This window comes from Armigeres subalbatus, chromosome 2 (genome assembly GCF_024139115.2).
Source record: "Armigeres subalbatus isolate Guangzhou_Male chromosome 2, GZ_Asu_2, whole genome shotgun sequence".
NCBI classification, from domain to species: Eukaryota; Metazoa; Arthropoda; class Insecta; order Diptera; family Culicidae; genus Armigeres; species Armigeres subalbatus.
In genome coordinates, this window is record NC_085140.1 from 297,785,016 (window position 1) to 297,801,721 (window position 16,706).

Sequence of the window (16,706 nt, forward strand, 5' to 3'; positions counted from 1 at the left end):
TGTGGCGTCAAATTGTTTATTCAGTGTTATCTGTTTGGATGTAAGCTAAATAAATGAAATGAAATATTCAAATTGACATCATCAAGGATACACATTTAATTGAAACAAATTGAATCAGTTTAATTTATTGACAGTTATTCACTCTGTGTTTAGTTTAATAGTAGAATATGTGTAATATATAATTTTAAAGACATTAAAAGCTGTACTGTTGGAACTGCAATATGAATAGCAGACTCGATAATACAAAACAAAAGTGCAATAAATCAATGAAATCAAGAGTACCCTACCCTGCTGGTATGAGCATACATGGGCTTTGCTTCTTATCTATTTCCAATCATTTCTGCTACCTGTCAAAGTTTTATTATTTCAAAATTGTGTCTATTTTTATTTGTTTTTTTTTTTTGCCTCATTTTATCAATTTAATTGGCTTTCTGGACGATCAAAAACCATCTTCGGATCTGAAGTTACGATCTATTTATTACTAGATAGTCATGTTGTTGATTTGAAACACATGCACACTCTCCGTTCAAGTACAGAACACTATATTATAAATACTTATATGTACAGTTTTTTTCTCTTGTTGTTCCAGAACTTTTTCTACATTTGTAAATTATTTTCATCAATGTTTTAATAAACTTTACATATTAATGCACTATTCCAAATCATTGTGTGTCAAAAGATATTTTTTTAGAATGTACTTAATAACAGATGTATTCGCGAATTCAATATTGAAAAGTAATTTGCTTCAAACGGGTCCCTTTCCGTTCTGACTGTTTCATTCTATAATCTAGAAGTAATAGTAGCTGTAGGTATGTGTGAGTTGAGTAGGTTCGTTACACATCCTTCATCAGCTTTAGCGGGGGGCGAACCGGTTAATAAGTTCAAGTATATCGCCACCGTTCCGAATGAACGAGTCTAACCTAGTGAAAGGTAGTTTTCAAATGTGAGAGAAAAACGTTAGTTGATGATTCACAAACGATCAAAATTCGTCCCTTAGGTACTTTAAGCTCCTAAGCTTGCCTATTATAGTTCGACTATATGTAATCTAAAACGTTTTTTTTACTCTGCTCCAACTTTGCAGATGTCCACACATGCACACATACATATTTACAGCGACACGATGAAGTATATCGAACCGTATCCTCAAACCTAATCATGTTCAAATTCTGGTTCAAATAAGAACTGTCTACTCCGTTTTCTATCCCACGCTCACTATTGGATTTGATTTCTTTTTGCTCTATTTTGGTAGAAACTACAGTCAAGTTTCGCTCGATTCGGGCTAGGCTGGGAATAGGTTTTTTGCTTTCGTTTACACATTCAAATATAAATGTTGCCCATGGAGTGCAATTCAACTGTAATTTTTATAAACAAAAATCTATCTGAAAAAAAATATAAATGCCATACACGCATCAGCACTCACACGCACGGTTATACCAATATGTACAATAGTTGCCATTCCGACGGATGACTGAGGTATATTACATTAGGACGATAATTTGAAACAGGGTTTGCTCTTTTATTTTCAATCACAACAATGTCTCGACTTGTGAATTGAACTGCGCACAAATTAAGAAACTGTATTACGAAATAATATGTAGTTTCCAAAAATGTATACCTAAATTTATTTTACACGGTTTGTTTTTGTTCCATTATGACTCCTGCTGCAATCAAATGCATTGAATTTACAACATGAAAAGATCACAAAAAAATCTATGAAAATTCAGGTAATATTTAAAAACTTGTGTAAATTTGAAATAAACCGCGTAAAAAGACTTAGGTGTACCTATTTTTGAATAATATATGTGAATATCAATTCAATTTCGGACAAAAATAATCCTGCTAGGGGAACTGTTCCGATCTCCATCTCACTGTACATATATCCATCTCATCGCTAAACAAAGAAATACGGCACCAAATTCGTCGCTTCTTTTTGTCAACATGCGTGCTCACTGCTGAAAAAAATCACAAAAATAATAAACAAACCAAATTCCTTTACATTGCCTTGTTTTTGATGGGATGGAAATAGGAGCTATGAGATGAAGTGGCGAACCGTTCCCCTAAATAATATTCATATTTTTTTAGCTGAGCTAGTTATATGTAAAAGTCATGACGAATAATTTCTCGGCCAGGAGTAAATTCTGGTCATGTAAATTCATTACAGTTATTGACTTCACCAAAGATCGAAATTTTGAATATAGATTTGTTTGGAAGCAAGAATACGTCACAATAATCAAGGAAGAACTATTTCTACAATTCGAAATCCTAACTGCTCACACAGTTCTTGAAAGTATTCCAAATTCTAACAGTAGAATAGACCAAATCTATTGTTCTACTGTCAAAATTTGGAATATAAGAGTAAAATCAGCAGTGATTAAAATCGTTCGGGGCTGTCAGTTTGAATGTGAATCTGAAACATTCATTTTCCCAGCAGCTGTTCTAGATTCATTTTTTATACCAGCCAAATGTCAAAAAAAATAAAACTGGTATAACGCTCCGGTCTATTTTCTGCAGATTGAAGACCACGATTGAATCACGAGATTCAAATATTTTCCAATTGTTTTGGTTTATGAATCCGTCATTTTATCTACGGATCAATCCATTTTGCAATTACGGCGCCTTTCTTGGCGCCAACATGACGATTTCATTTAATTGAAAATTCGAAAAACATGAATAGAACATTGCTGAGGAAACCAGCGAGTTTGTTCTATTTTGCTCCAGATTCAAACTAGAATAGTGGTCGAAAATTTGGAATGAATCACTCCTGATTTCACTCTAAAGATGACAAGTGAAAACGACCTAGAGTTAAGGACAATCCACACGGAATCCAAGACTAAACGTACTCACGTTTTCAAAGGGAACAACACTCAATACGGAAGCAACGCACAACTCTAAATTGCTTTGAGAATGGGACGTACTGCCATTTTTATTATTTCAGCTTTGCTGCGTCGCAGCATGCGTAGAATAATAAAAATGACAGTTGTGCGTGGGTTCCGTTTTGAATGGGGTAGCCTTGCTTTCAGTTTTGGATTCCGTGAGGATTGTCCTTGAATCAGTAGTAGAGTTGACTGTCCACATCTCGATATTGAAGGGCCCATCGTGATGAGGAGAGATCGGGGAATGAAAGAAAGAAGCTTGTTGCTATGACAAACGACAACAAAACGAATGTTATTTTATGCTTTTGATGTGTTGGTTATTGCTCAAAGGCACGGCATACAAAAAACAAGGCAGGCTCAACACGTATGTAAGCATTCAGTTTGAATGTGAACATGTGACGTCACTGCTTTCTACGCACAAGCAGAACCGAGACGATGTTCTACGGGTTCAGCATGTCTACCTTTGTACTCGAACATGTGGCGACAAAATGTGCGTAACCCTTGAAGTGTCATTTTTCTAACGAGCCTACCTTGTTGTCTATATACCGTGGCCCAAAGGTAGTCTAGTAGCCTAGAAATTTGAATATATAGAAATAGGAGCATCTCAACAAAACGATCCCAGGCAAAACTACAAATATGTTGAAGGCGGGGGATGTCCATATGTTATAATACCATTCGGCATAACAATTTAAATGTCAAACAGCCATTTGACATAAAAACCATTTGACATAACGACCATATGGCATAATTGTTGAAAAGAGTATCAAATAAAGTGATTTCAATTTTAAGAAGTATGCATTTGCCTGAAATAAAGCAAATAGAAGACCCCATCTTCATAAGTACGCAATTTGGTCCTAAAGCCCTACATCGTTTTTGATTGCAAACGATAGTGCATTGGGCAAGAATACATGAACCGATTCTGAAAATAGTCTAAATCAGTAAAAGTGATATTTTTGTGTTTGAGACTTTTTAAGACATATTTTAGACTGAAAAACGTCTGGGGCTGAAAAGGCAGCATATCAAAATGAATGAACGTCAGGCCCATATATTAACTCTGTCAAAGGTTTAGTCAAGTTTCCTGCGGTTTTTTGCTAATGCGTTTGAATCATATTATCCCGTACGTTAAACAAGACCAAAACATTTTAAGACCAAAGACCAAACATTTAATGTCGAGGAAGCATTTTCCATTTATTTTTTTATTTTTCAAGCTAAACAGTGTTCCTTTCGACATTTGAGTCGGAGGAAAAACTGATGCTTTCAGGATGATTAACTTCATCGTTCCATGAAAGAAAATCGAATATCAATTCTTCATTTGAGAACCCAATTTCTCGGAGTAAGGCGAAGAGTGTATGATTTCTTCAAGAGAATAGATGATGTATGTATTTATCCAAAATAAGGTAGTAGTAGTAGTAGATGTGAGAGGGTGCTTTATAACCCCATCATATTTACGAAACGCATAGTATTCATGCACCTCTCAATACGTCCCTGCTTTATGCGCATCGTAGCAGGCAACGCTTTCAGCGACAAAGAGTCGGCATCTTTCGTGTTTGTACTGCCAAGCAAGCAGGTTGTGTGTGCTCGGCGACAATAGGAGCACAATGCGGATTTTACAGTAGAGTCATCCTTTGTTTAAAAGTATATGCAAGCAATGCAAAAAAAATAGATGACCCTTTCTCTCAAAACGCAATAGTTCGGAGTAAGGCGAAGAGTGTATGACTCCTTTTTTTAAAGTACACATTTGCCCGAAATAAGGCGAAAGAGTAGAACACTCCTTATTTACGCATTTGCCCGGAATAAGGCAAAAGAGTAGATGACTACTCAGTGGCGTCGCGTAGCCTCACTTTTTACCTGTGCACTGATACAAAAAATGAAAATTTGGATATTTCTCAAGCCTGAATGGAAAATAAATTTATCAGAGTTGTTTAAACTAATCGAAATCTAGTTATTCTATACATTTTCCCACGAATTTAATCCAGTGCACAGGTATATTGAGGTTAGGGAAACGCCACTGTGACTACTTCTTTAACAGTTTGCATTTGTCCGAAATAAGGCAAGAGTAGAAAACCCCTTCTTTAAAAGTACGCATTTGTTCGGAATAAGGAAAAATGATGACCCGTTTTCAAAAATTACGCATTTACCCGGAATAAGACAAAAGAGTAAATGACCCCTTATTTAGAAGTATGCAATCGCCCGGAAAATGGCATAAGGGTAGATGGACCCTTCTTAAAAAAACGCTTTTTCCTGGAAGAAGGCAGAAGACTTGATGACCCATTCTTCAAAAGAAAGCCCGAAAAGAGTTGAAGCGTATATGATTTTTTCCAACGCGTGCAAATGACTAATACAAATGAGCAGGTGATTCCATCTTTCAAAGCACATATTTTTTTCTTATGACGCGAAAGAACGTTCGCATTTGCATAAGTGTTATTATCATTTAGTATATTATTAGCGTTCCATGCTGTAAATATTAGACATAGAGCATTGTACCCTTATACAAAGTTGTAGAGGGAAATAGCGCTAGAAGTCCGCCATACAATACTTTTCGGAATTCCGCCTCTGGAATGAGTTTTTGACTGAAAACTAAATGATAATGAAATGATAATTTCAATTCCCCGGAGACGAGCCAGCCTAGGGCTGAAAGTCTCCTTAATAAAGATAAAAAAAATCAACCCTGATAATTACACGAACAACTTTGAAGGACAATGTTTTTATACTCAATGAGAAATATATAAAATAATAATATTTGAAACTTGAGCATGAATAAACTTGAAAAAGTCGATACGTATGTTTAAAAAAACAGTAGACCTAAAATCTCTGTCTCGTTATTCATTTTTTGCCGAAGAAAAGCACAGAACGCTTTAAAAATATTAGCAATCAGAACAGCTATTTGTTTCGACAGCTTGGAATAGAAATTCTCTGAATAAAGTAGGTACCAATTATTAATCTGGAGCTATTACACCCACCAGTAAAATGTGGCCGAATAAAAAAGAAGTACAACAGAGCATATCATAATACACTTGTCTATTATATTGAACAATTCTTAGACATCCAACCCTTAAATTTTGCTCTTATGTTTCACTCATACCGTCCACATCACATACATTCGCATACAATCGAACCAAAAAGGAAAAACAATAAAATCCAAATTACCAATTTCCACCTCGATTGTTATTATGGTGACCGCCGCGGAACTTATTGTTGCCGCCGCGGAAATTGCCTCGACCGCCCCCTCGGAAGTAGGGCGATCCATGCCGTGGTCCTCCGCCTCCCCGACCACCCCAACTGTTGTTGTTGTTGTGATTCCTAAAGTTGTTCATTTTGTTGTTATTGTTGAAAGGCGACCCGCCAAACGGAGGCCGATTGGGTGAGTTAAATTGGTTTCCCATTGGACCTCCACCCATGGGCCCCATGGGCGACTGCTGTTGGTTGTTCCAAATGTGTGGGGGTGGAAGTCCCGGCGTTGGTGGCGGATTCAGATTATTCAACCCGGCCGCTAGGTTAGGAAACTCCCCAAAATTGGCCAGATCGCCCAAATTTGGCAGACCGGTCCCAAAGTTGTTAAACTGCGGTGGCGGCACGTCCCATTGTTTCCGTTGCGCTTGTTGCTGCTGAGCGGGAGGGAAAGCGAACGGCGGGAAATCGGGATCGGGCAGTAACGGAGGTCGGTGCTGTGGTGGCTGCAGTGGTTGCGGTTGTGGTGGTGGTTGTTGCTGTTGCTGTTGTTGTAGCTGTTGCGGCTGCGGTGACTCTTGTTGCTGCTGCTGATGAATCGCCGGAGGTATCGGTATATTTGCTACAATGTCCTCCTTAGTCAGAAGCGGAGGATTCATCAGCGACATCAAAGAATCTTCGACATCTTCACCTTCGAAAGGTTCGTACGGTTCCGTAGAGTCTTCTATGGGCTCGTCGTGTAACGCTGAAAGAGAATCATCATCTGTCGTATTGTTTGCAGCACCAATTATTGATCCAGTGTCGGAACAAAGTTTAGTAGAAGAGAAAGCTTCGTTGTTACCCGCCACCGGAAGCACCGAAGTCGACACAGAAGAAGTTGACTTAGTGTTGGCAGTTGAACTGCCCTTACCTGCCGTCGTTCCGGTAGGATGCTCTGGGACGTACTCCTCGTCGGAAAGATCCATGTCGACACTTTCGTTGTTGTCGGTTGGTGGTTCCGAAGGTTCATCGACATCTTGAAATTCGAAAAAAATTATCATAATTTTTTAAAATAATAACATTTTTGAACAACTTATAGAATATAATTACGACTATCAAAGCTGTATAAAATATGTATCATATGTATTACGTATAACATTATGAAAAATAAACTAACCATTGCTACCTTGCGTTGTACGTTTCGGAGTCGAAGCTGGAATATCCATGGGCGAAGGTGACGGCGAAAGTGACGGCTCGGTTTGATTGCTCATCAGAACGGTTGGAGGTTTACTTAAATCGAAGTTTTCCCTCTCGAAGTTTTGCTAGGGATTGGAAACAAATCGTCAGTATCAGCTCTGAGATGGTAAAATGTAAAAGAAACAAAATGAAGTACTAATATAAAAGAACTACAACTGCAAATTTTTATAATAAAAAATAAAAATTATTACAATTGCATAACAGTGGAGAAAGCATAAAATAAGTAAAATAAATGCATAAGATTGATTAAAAAAACAGATTTTTTTTAAAAAGCCAGTTCAAAATGGAAATAAACGTATTGATTGTAATTATGCAGGGGGAAAAAATATCAAATCAAAAAACATAAATAGTATGCGTGAACAATTAAAACTCAACAAAATATTAGCCGTACCAGGAAATCATCAATCTCCAACAGCGAGGTGGGCGTCTGCAACAACTGCAGTGCGTCATCGCCTCCCTTTGAATCGTCTACCGCATTCGTTTCCGCTTCCTCGTCCGTACCATCACCGCCGAAACGCGAATCCAGTGCTTGCTGCATCGACTGTATTCGCATGTCGAGATCTTTCGGTTCACTGGTGACGGTAGTGGCTATACTTGTGCTACTGCTGCTGGTCGTGGGTGGTGCCGTGGCATTGGTCTGTACCAACATATTCAGACTGGCTTGCCTCAGATCTACATCACCCGTACCGGTACCCCAAGGGAACGCATTAAGCGAAGAATCGGCCACCTTTGCCACTGCCGGCGGTGACACAGGTGCTGGAATCGAGTTTTCTTTCGAATTGGAGTAATCCTTATCATTCTCCGCTAATAATATCACATCGTCGTCATCGTCATCATCGATGTCCTCGAGATCATCCAAGCCCGATTTGCTGAGCAGAGGACCAGGCGAACCCGTCAACGAGATAAGATTACGATGATCCACGTCCATCAACCGTCCCTTATCCTTCATAAAGGCAGGTAATGGCATGTTGGGAAGCTGGCGGTGATCTACATCCTGAAGCGGGCCATCTTCATTGACACCGTCGATATACTCAATCACATTTGAGTTGACACCTTTTCTTTCGTAATGAGGAGGCGAGACAGGCGTATCGAGACCCTGGAAAGTGGAATCCTGGAACATTCGGAAGTAAGCAAAAAAAAACTAACAAACCCAAAAAACAACAAACTTACATGTGGTCCATCCCATGTCATCGACATATCCCACGTCGAATTGTACTCATCAGATCGGTCCAGATTAACAGGAGGAGGAGGCGGATGATGAGGACCGCGAGGTGGCCCAGGTTGAGATCTTCCCGCGGGGTAATCCGAAAGCATTGGTTGATTGTATTGTGGACCCGCTCCGTAACTTCGTGCCATGCCCATATTGTGGTGATTGTTTGGTCGTGGGCCTAGGCCCGGAAGTCCATAGTCAGCACCGCCACTTACCACAGAAGGGACACCATAGCTGTTGAGACTGGACGTGTAATCAACACCGCCCGGTCCATTACCATACTCTTCCATCGAAGGGCTGCTATTGTGCGACGGAACATACGGACCAGAACCAGCGGAATTGCGCGTTGGAGGAGGCAGTGGTCCTCCGAGGGGGGGTCCTCCACCACGACCAGCGCCATAGTGCTGGCTACTGGGCGTATCTGGGAAAAACGTTTTTAGAAAATCATTTACTCCTTCCGATTCTTCCTTTCTGGAGTTAATCACTTGTATTGATTGCACTGCGGGCGATAGTACAACATGCCGAATACAAGAAGTGACATTCGGAGAAACAAAGGTTAGAGTTAGTAAATACCTATTACTGTAGTAGAAGGGAAACTAATTCAACAACACTTGAATATTCTACGCAAGTTCTTTATCAGAATAAATGTATTGGTAATATTTAAATTGACCAAATATTGCGGTTTTCACAAATTTGTTTGGGGTCTTGGCTGTCCAGTTGATACTGGTTTGTGTTAAGATGTTGCTTGTAATGCGAGAGCAATGGTTCAATAACATCGCATACCCCACGTAAACGCGGTCAAGTATGTTTGACAAGCATAAACTCCGCCTCCAGGAAACTAGACAAGTTTACCTTATGTTTGATCGTATGTAGAGTTGTCTTACCAACTTGATTCACTTGTCATAAGACGAGTTCGTACAATTCCATTTAATTTCACCACTATCAAGTTGACAGATACGTATTTCGACCTCAACAGTAAGACCGTCTTCAGTGATCCCGTACTCGACTCCAGTACGAAATGTTCGAAGATATGGTGTTCGGTGGTTCATGCGCTCTGCTTCAGTCGAGACAAGCGCGATCTTTCATGGTTTACAGTAGCCATCGGGCAAGTCAGTGCAGTGCGTGTTTTAGTCGTCGCGAAATGGTTAAGATACCGAATCAGTGAAATACGTTAGACACACATTGCGTTTTTGTCTTTGTATCATCATGGATATGGCGTCATTCAAAAGAAATAATTAGTCGCGTTTTCCAATAGATTTCCTTTTTAACTAACATACTATTCCTTTCCAGTGCGCTCATGGAGATGCAGCGGATTCGTCGATCTCTTGTAGCAATGAGTGTCGCACTAATTTTCCCCCCCTAATCCCAACAAACTGTGAGGACGTGGCCGGCATCGTTATTGGTCTTGAATTAAAGAAATTCCGAAGCATGTACAGTAGGGTGGTTCAAAAAATCGATTTTGCTCCACAATGCTCATCTGATTCTTTACCATGTTCTGAGTGTCCTCTGAAAATTTGAGCTCATTTGGATTAAAACTGATTTAGCACAAGCCGTTTCAAGTTTGCATGCAAATTAGTATGGGGAAATTTATTTTTTCATTATACTGGTCATGACGCTTCCCCATCAAGCGCAGGTTGAAAGAAAACCTACATAGCTAAAACGAATACTCAACAGCTTTCAGAAACACTGGCAGTAGTGTGCACAATTAAGAAATTTCATAAATTTTTGATCGGTCAGAAGTTTATGATATTTACGGACCATAAACCGTTACTGGGGATTTTTGGAAAAGAAGGGAAAAACCAGCTGTGTGTCACTAGATTGCAGAGGTACATTATGGACTTGTCGATATATGACTATGAAATAGTTTATAGGCCCCCACACAGATGGGAAATGCCGATTTCTGTTCTCGGTTCCCTTTGAATGTAGAAGTTCCGAAATTCATTGATAGTAGCAGTATAAGTGTATTAATTTCTTCAATGATTTTCCACTTGACTATGAGGTTTGATCTTGAGCTAATAGACGGGTGTCTTCTATACCAAGATAGGGTTTTCATACCTGCTACACAATATAAAGGGATTTTGAAGCTGCTTCATGCAAACCACCAAGGGATCGTTAAAATGAAGCAAACGGCAAGGCGGTGTGTATTTTGGATAGGGATCAATGAAGATTTAGAATGGCATGTTAAGCAATTAAGAAAATTATTTTGAGCATTTTTAGTGGAATGTCTTCACTTGCCATAAGACGAGTTTGTACATTCCCATTGAATTCCACCACTTAATTGTATCTTGACAGATACGTATTTCGACCTCAACAGTAAGGCCGTCTTCAGTGTCTTCAGTACGAGACGAGACCTTACTGTTGAGGTCGAAATACGTATCTGTCAAGATACAATTAAGTGGTGGAATTCAATGGGATTGTACAAACTCGTCTTATGACAAGTGATGTTGAGCAATGCCAAATACAGGGGTTAGACAAAAAGGTTGAGATAGGCAAAATTTTGCCGAAGTTCAAGTCAGCATAACTTTGCGTAGAATGATCCGATTTTGATAAAATTGGGACCATCGGACGCGGAAACTCTTCTAGTATACTATCCCTATGCAAAACCTGAGATTGGTCTTCGGCCACCGTAGATGTTCCGGGTTTTCCGAGAGAACGTTCAAGATGCATTTTTTCTACTGCTTGTCATTTTATATGACGTTTACTTTCATTATGTTTTATGCTTTGTCCAAAAACTAGAACTAATATGCCGCCCAATGGTGGCTGTAGATCGAGAATCCATCAAAACTACGCAGAGATATGGCCATTTTCGTAAAAACGCAGATTAATCCACCTACAGTGAGATTTTGACCCTTCCTTAGTTATAAGGAAATTTTTCCCAGACTCCAGCATTTAAAACGAGATAAAACTACTCAGCTTCCCACGGCGATTTACCGTGAAAGTAACAAAATAATTGCCTACCCAAAGGCGGATGTCATGGGTTGAGTGACAACTCAACGAATGATAACGTACTGTACTTCATGCTGCCTGTCTATAAGGCGCTCGTCGGATTGAATAACTATTGTGACATGGTTAGTAACTGTCGTAACGCTGGTTGCATATAATGTACTCGTAATTTCCAGAGGCCTTGATATTAATTATTCCAGAACTAACTAAATCAGTCATTGATCTGAACGAAACTCAATAGCGTTCAATAATAACATATATTTCGCCTTATGGATGTCTTATTTGAGAAAACTAAACTTGTTCAATACCTTAAAAATGAGCTAGATTTTTATGGTAGTAAATTTTAGAATTTGCACACATACGCACACATACATGCATACAAGTGATCTATTAGTGTCTCAAAACATGGTCAGATTTGCTATCTAGCTTCCACTGAAGAAATTTTTGAAATCCCTTTCAATTTTTACGTTTTTGCTTTTCTGAGAAGATTTTTTTGTACATGCTTCTATATGTTCCTCAATTAAAATCATTTGTTTCTTTGAAACAAATAAGAAAAATAGGCATAATTCCATATCATATCATTTGTTACAATTATATTTTCAATGTCAAAGTTAATTTGTTTCAAATACCATACATTTTATTTAATAATTCACGAGATTTCTTGATAGATTAATACGTAACACACCTGCGTAACGCATACAAAGTGAAATTATAGACACTTCCGAAGGAAGGGTCAAAAAGGTCCCGGGAACATGAAGAAATAATAACAGATCGGAATAATGTAAATATGAGCATGTAACTTCATGGCTTTGCGAGACGATGATTACAGAAACATTTCCAAAATGATAGTGTCCACTGACACCCTTATAGCAGGTTCCAAGGGCCTTCCAGGAAGAGCCGGTTTTGGCACCATCTGGAACCATGCATTTATGGGTGTCAAAATTAATGTTTTCTCAAGACGATGAACATAGGATCTTTATTAAAGATATATTTTGAGGACTGTAAGACTCTCTGGCCAATTTGTAACAGGTTCCGGATATTCTGCGAAAGTGAAATTTATTCAAGGTGTATGGCCAATTACGTACCGTTTCCACGAAAATGGCCATATCTCTGCGTATACCTAATAGATTTTGGATCTGCAGCCAGCTTTGGTCAACATATTGGTTCTAGTTTCTGGGGAAAGCATAAAACAAGATGTCAGTAAACGTCACATAAAATGACAAGCAGAAGAAAAAATGCATTTTTAACATACTCTCGGAAAACCCGGAACATCTCCGGTGGCCAAAGGCCTATCTCAGATTTTGCATAGGGATAGTATACTAGAAGAGTTTCCGCGTCCGATGGTCCTAATTTCATCAAAATCGGATCATTCTACGCAAAGTTATGCTGATTTGAACTTCGACAAAATTTTGCCTATCTCAACCTTTTTGTCTAACCCCTGTATGTTTGCAAACATCGACCGCACCTAAACCAGCTAGTGATACATCTTGGATACCAACGAGTCGGCCTTTTAGTCGAATTCATGCCGATGTTTTCCATTTCGAACACCGAGTTTTTCTATTAGTGGTTGATAGCTTCTTCAGTAAATGGTTAGAAATTGATTTGATGAAAACTGGAACTGAGGCATCTAAAGTCATTCGCAAATTTGTAGCATTTTTTTTTCTAGATTCGGACTGCCAGACGTGCTAGTCACAGACGGGGGTCCTCCGACTAACGCTCATCAATTTATATCATTCATGGAAAGACAAGGCATAAAAGTTTTGAAAAGTCCGCCTTACAACCCGAGTAACAACGGGCAGGCGGAGAGAATGGTGAGAACAGCAAAAGATGTTTTTATGAAATTTTTATTAGATCCATTGACTAAGAGCCTCAAAATAGAGGAACGTATTTTATATTCTCTATCCAATTATCGTAAACTGGGTCTAGTGTAGATGGAATGTTTCCATTAGAGTAGTTTTTCTGTTTAAACTTAAAACGTTGACGGACCTTTTACATCCGAAAAAGGGTTACAAAAGTCAGCTTATTATCTCTCCGGCTAAAGACTCTCACAACAACGAACATATTGATGAACCCTGTAGTGCGCCCTCCCAAGACCCATTTCTCAAGTTGAACCCGGGGGATAAAGTATTTCATAGAAACCACGACAAAACTGCGCTTGAGAAATGGATCATAGCGCAGTATGTAGCCAAAATATCAACTGATACATATCGAATTTCTGTCGGCAGAAACACCTTAAACGCACATCGCTCACAGCTGAAAATTATGGAAAGGCGACCGACACGTTCAAGGATGAGGATACCATTGCAGCGTATCAAGAGACAAAGAGAATCGAGTGACTCTGAGGACGAATTTCTATTATCAGAATTAAATATGAGATGATTGTGCTCCAAGTCAAACGAAAGCATGGTTTTGTTAAAGTTTAGAGCAAATAAGATTTGCGTTCTGAAGTTAGTGAAATTATTGAATTATGTTTGAATAGTTAGATTTGAATACTATCGAATAATGCATGATGTCCAAGTTAGATAAATATAAGAATCAGAATTTAAGGGGAAAGAACTGATGTGATCACCTAATAGGCTAAACCCCTTTTCGCTACCATAATTCGAACATGTCATATATGTGTAGTATACTCTCTATATGCTGTATTATAGCAATGGCGTACTGATGATTAATAAAACCAGATTAGATCTCTTTCGTCTTCAACCATCTAACAGTGCACACGTATTTTTTATTAGCTCTTCGCAAGTCTCATATAATTTATCACTTCTGAGGGCATTTATACGAAACTTGCGGAGCTTTAGGAAACTTCGAGTTCCTGTATTCCAGAAGGAATTCCTGTATGAATTATTGCAGGAATTTCCAAAATATCATGGAACAGTATTCAAAGATATTCCTAGAAGAATTTCCAAAGGAATTCATCTCGAAGGGATCTCTTGGAAAAAGTTATGGAGGAAACTGAAAGATATCGCCAAACCGATATTATCTACAACGATCTTGCTGTAGCATTTGACAAGTTGAACCATGGTATCGCTGTTGCCAAACTCGACAGGTACGGCATCGGTAGTGATTTATTGTGCTGGTTCCGCTTATACTTGACTGACCGACTTGACTATGGTGACTTTAGATGACTGCGAATCAAATAGTTTCTAAGCAACATCTGGAATACCGCAAGACATCTGGGGCCAGTAATATTCCTGCTCTACTTCAATAAAGTCCATCTAGTCAACGAAAGCCCTCGACTCGTACGCTGACGATTTGAGAATGTTTCTCCAAATTAGTTCAACTACGGACTGTCTTAATTCACGGCAGCTCGCTCATTTTGCCAGCTGATGTTCTCTAAACCGCATGGTCGTAAACCTTCCCAAGTGCTCAATCATAACGTTCACCCGAAAGAAACAACCGATCATTTTCGACTACAACCTACTTGACACGACACTCGAACGCACGAATCACATCAAGGACCTTGGTGTAGTCCTGGACTCAGAGCTAACATTTGAGCAGCACTCGTAAGCTGTCGATAAAGCTTCTAGTTTATTGAGACTCATATTTAGGTTTGCCAGAAAATTTTCTGACATTTATTGCTTGAATGTTTGACTATTTATCGCATTATATGTTACGTCGGAGGTTTTTAATTTTTTTAACAGACCTAGATAGCAATTTTACTGTTGTAACTTTTTTGGACTGACTGTGATTTCTAAAACTACTTTATATTTTAAGACCATCATTGGGGCCACACAGAGTCTGTTGATGTTGTAAACAAATAAACAAATAAACAAAATAGACAAATCCCTAGTATGAGGCTACATTTAAAGTATCATATACTATTGGGCCCTCCTTAGCCGTGCGGTAAGACGCGCGGCTACAAAGCAAGACCATGCTGAGGGTGGCTGGGTTCGATTCCCGGTGCCGGTCTAGGCAATTTTCGGATTGGAAATATTCTCGACTTCCCTGGGCATAAAAGTATCATCGTGTTAGCCTCATGATATACGAATGCAAAAATGGTAACTTGGCTTAGAAACCTGATGAACACTAAGCTGCGAGGCGGCTCTGTCCCAGTGTGGGGATGTAATGCCAATAAGAAGAAGAAGAAGAAGAAGAACTATTGGAATGAATAAATCCTTTTATTTTAGATTTATGGCGAAAAAAACCTGAAAGTCATTGTTGCAAGTCATCCCGTTTGACATGAAAATGTTATCTAATGAAAGTTACTAGTTCTGCTTTAGAATTTCGTAGACAATTCAATAGTACTGAAGCACGTGTTCTTAGCCTGAGAATAGGGATTAGTGAATAATATTCCAATCATAGGTAAATATGCAATCAATTAGTATACTGCCCATGATCGCATATTTGTAACACTCGTATTTTTGTTCATTATGTAAAAAGCCTGTGAATCGTTCAGAAAGCTCAACATACTGACTCTAATCCAACAACTATAAAATAGGCTTTACTATCTTGCTTATCCGTGGTAAGCTGGAAATGATGGAATTTGTGGGGAGGATTGACAAACGATTTACAAAATAAACCAAAATGCAAATGTTACAAATATGCGATCATGGGCAGTATACTTGTAGGACGGAATCACGTCTTCAAATTATGTGCATGTGATTGCTATTTTCCACAACAAGTTTTTTCTAGTAAACAAGTTTATTGCATTTTTATTTTAGTTCTTGGGTAAGAAACCATAAAGTTCTGCTATTGTCTCATTCTACCAATACGGCGACACAAATGTAAAGTTTGGACAAAATATTATTAACGCCATCGTTGCTTTTTAAGGCTGTGCCGGAAATACCAGTGTTACATTACCATACCATGTTATTATATTTTCTAATATACACACTTAAATCATTTCACAGATTTCGGTGAATTTTGCTTCAATTCACTGAAATCGCAACAGCAGATTTGTTCGGTAATTATTTCACCGATTTTCTCCGATATTTTCCTTTGTTGAACTGTCAAAACCACCAAAAAATCTGTAAAATTTTTACCGAACAGTTCTGCTGTTGAGATTTCGGTGAAATTTCACAGAAATCTGCAATTTATTTTAAGTGTGTATGTCACTTCTCTATACTACTACTACGACAAAATTATATTATCATATTATTTCCGTACTTGTGCTACGTATTACGTATTATTGCAATAGACAAGCTCTACAAATTGGATCTGAATTATTTTACTTGTAGGTGTAATGCTGTAATCTCATACAGTGTTATGCAATGGAATTAGCCCGGATTAACTTCAATTCTTAACGATACTGAACACCTACATCGATATTATTA

At 38.6% G+C, this 16,706-nt stretch overlaps 1 protein-coding gene across 4 annotated transcripts in view; it reads right to left on the bottom strand.

The window, feature by feature from the left end:
• Positions 1-391: 391 nt before the first annotated feature.
• LOC134212459 (uncharacterized) overlaps positions 392-16,706 on the bottom strand; it is a 28,023-nt gene continuing 11,708 nt past the window's right edge. Inside the window, exons 5-10 of one of the 4 annotated variants that reach the window (XM_062690353.1) lie at positions 8,448-8,908; positions 7,669-8,388; positions 7,198-7,342; positions 6,952-7,056; positions 6,021-6,786; positions 392-920 (exon numbers count right to left, since the gene is read on the bottom strand). In XM_062690353.1, the coding sequence (XP_062546337.1) occupies positions 854-920; positions 6,021-6,786; positions 6,952-7,056; positions 7,198-7,342; positions 7,669-8,388; positions 8,448-8,908 (2,264 nt within the window). In that variant the 3' untranslated portion in view covers positions 392-853. Of the gene's footprint in view, positions 1,353-6,020; positions 6,787-6,951; positions 7,057-7,197; positions 7,343-7,668; positions 8,389-8,447; positions 8,987-16,706 lie in introns of all 4 variants that reach the window. The other 3 variants (XM_062690351.1, XM_062690350.1, XM_062690352.1) reach the window with 3 other exon arrangements.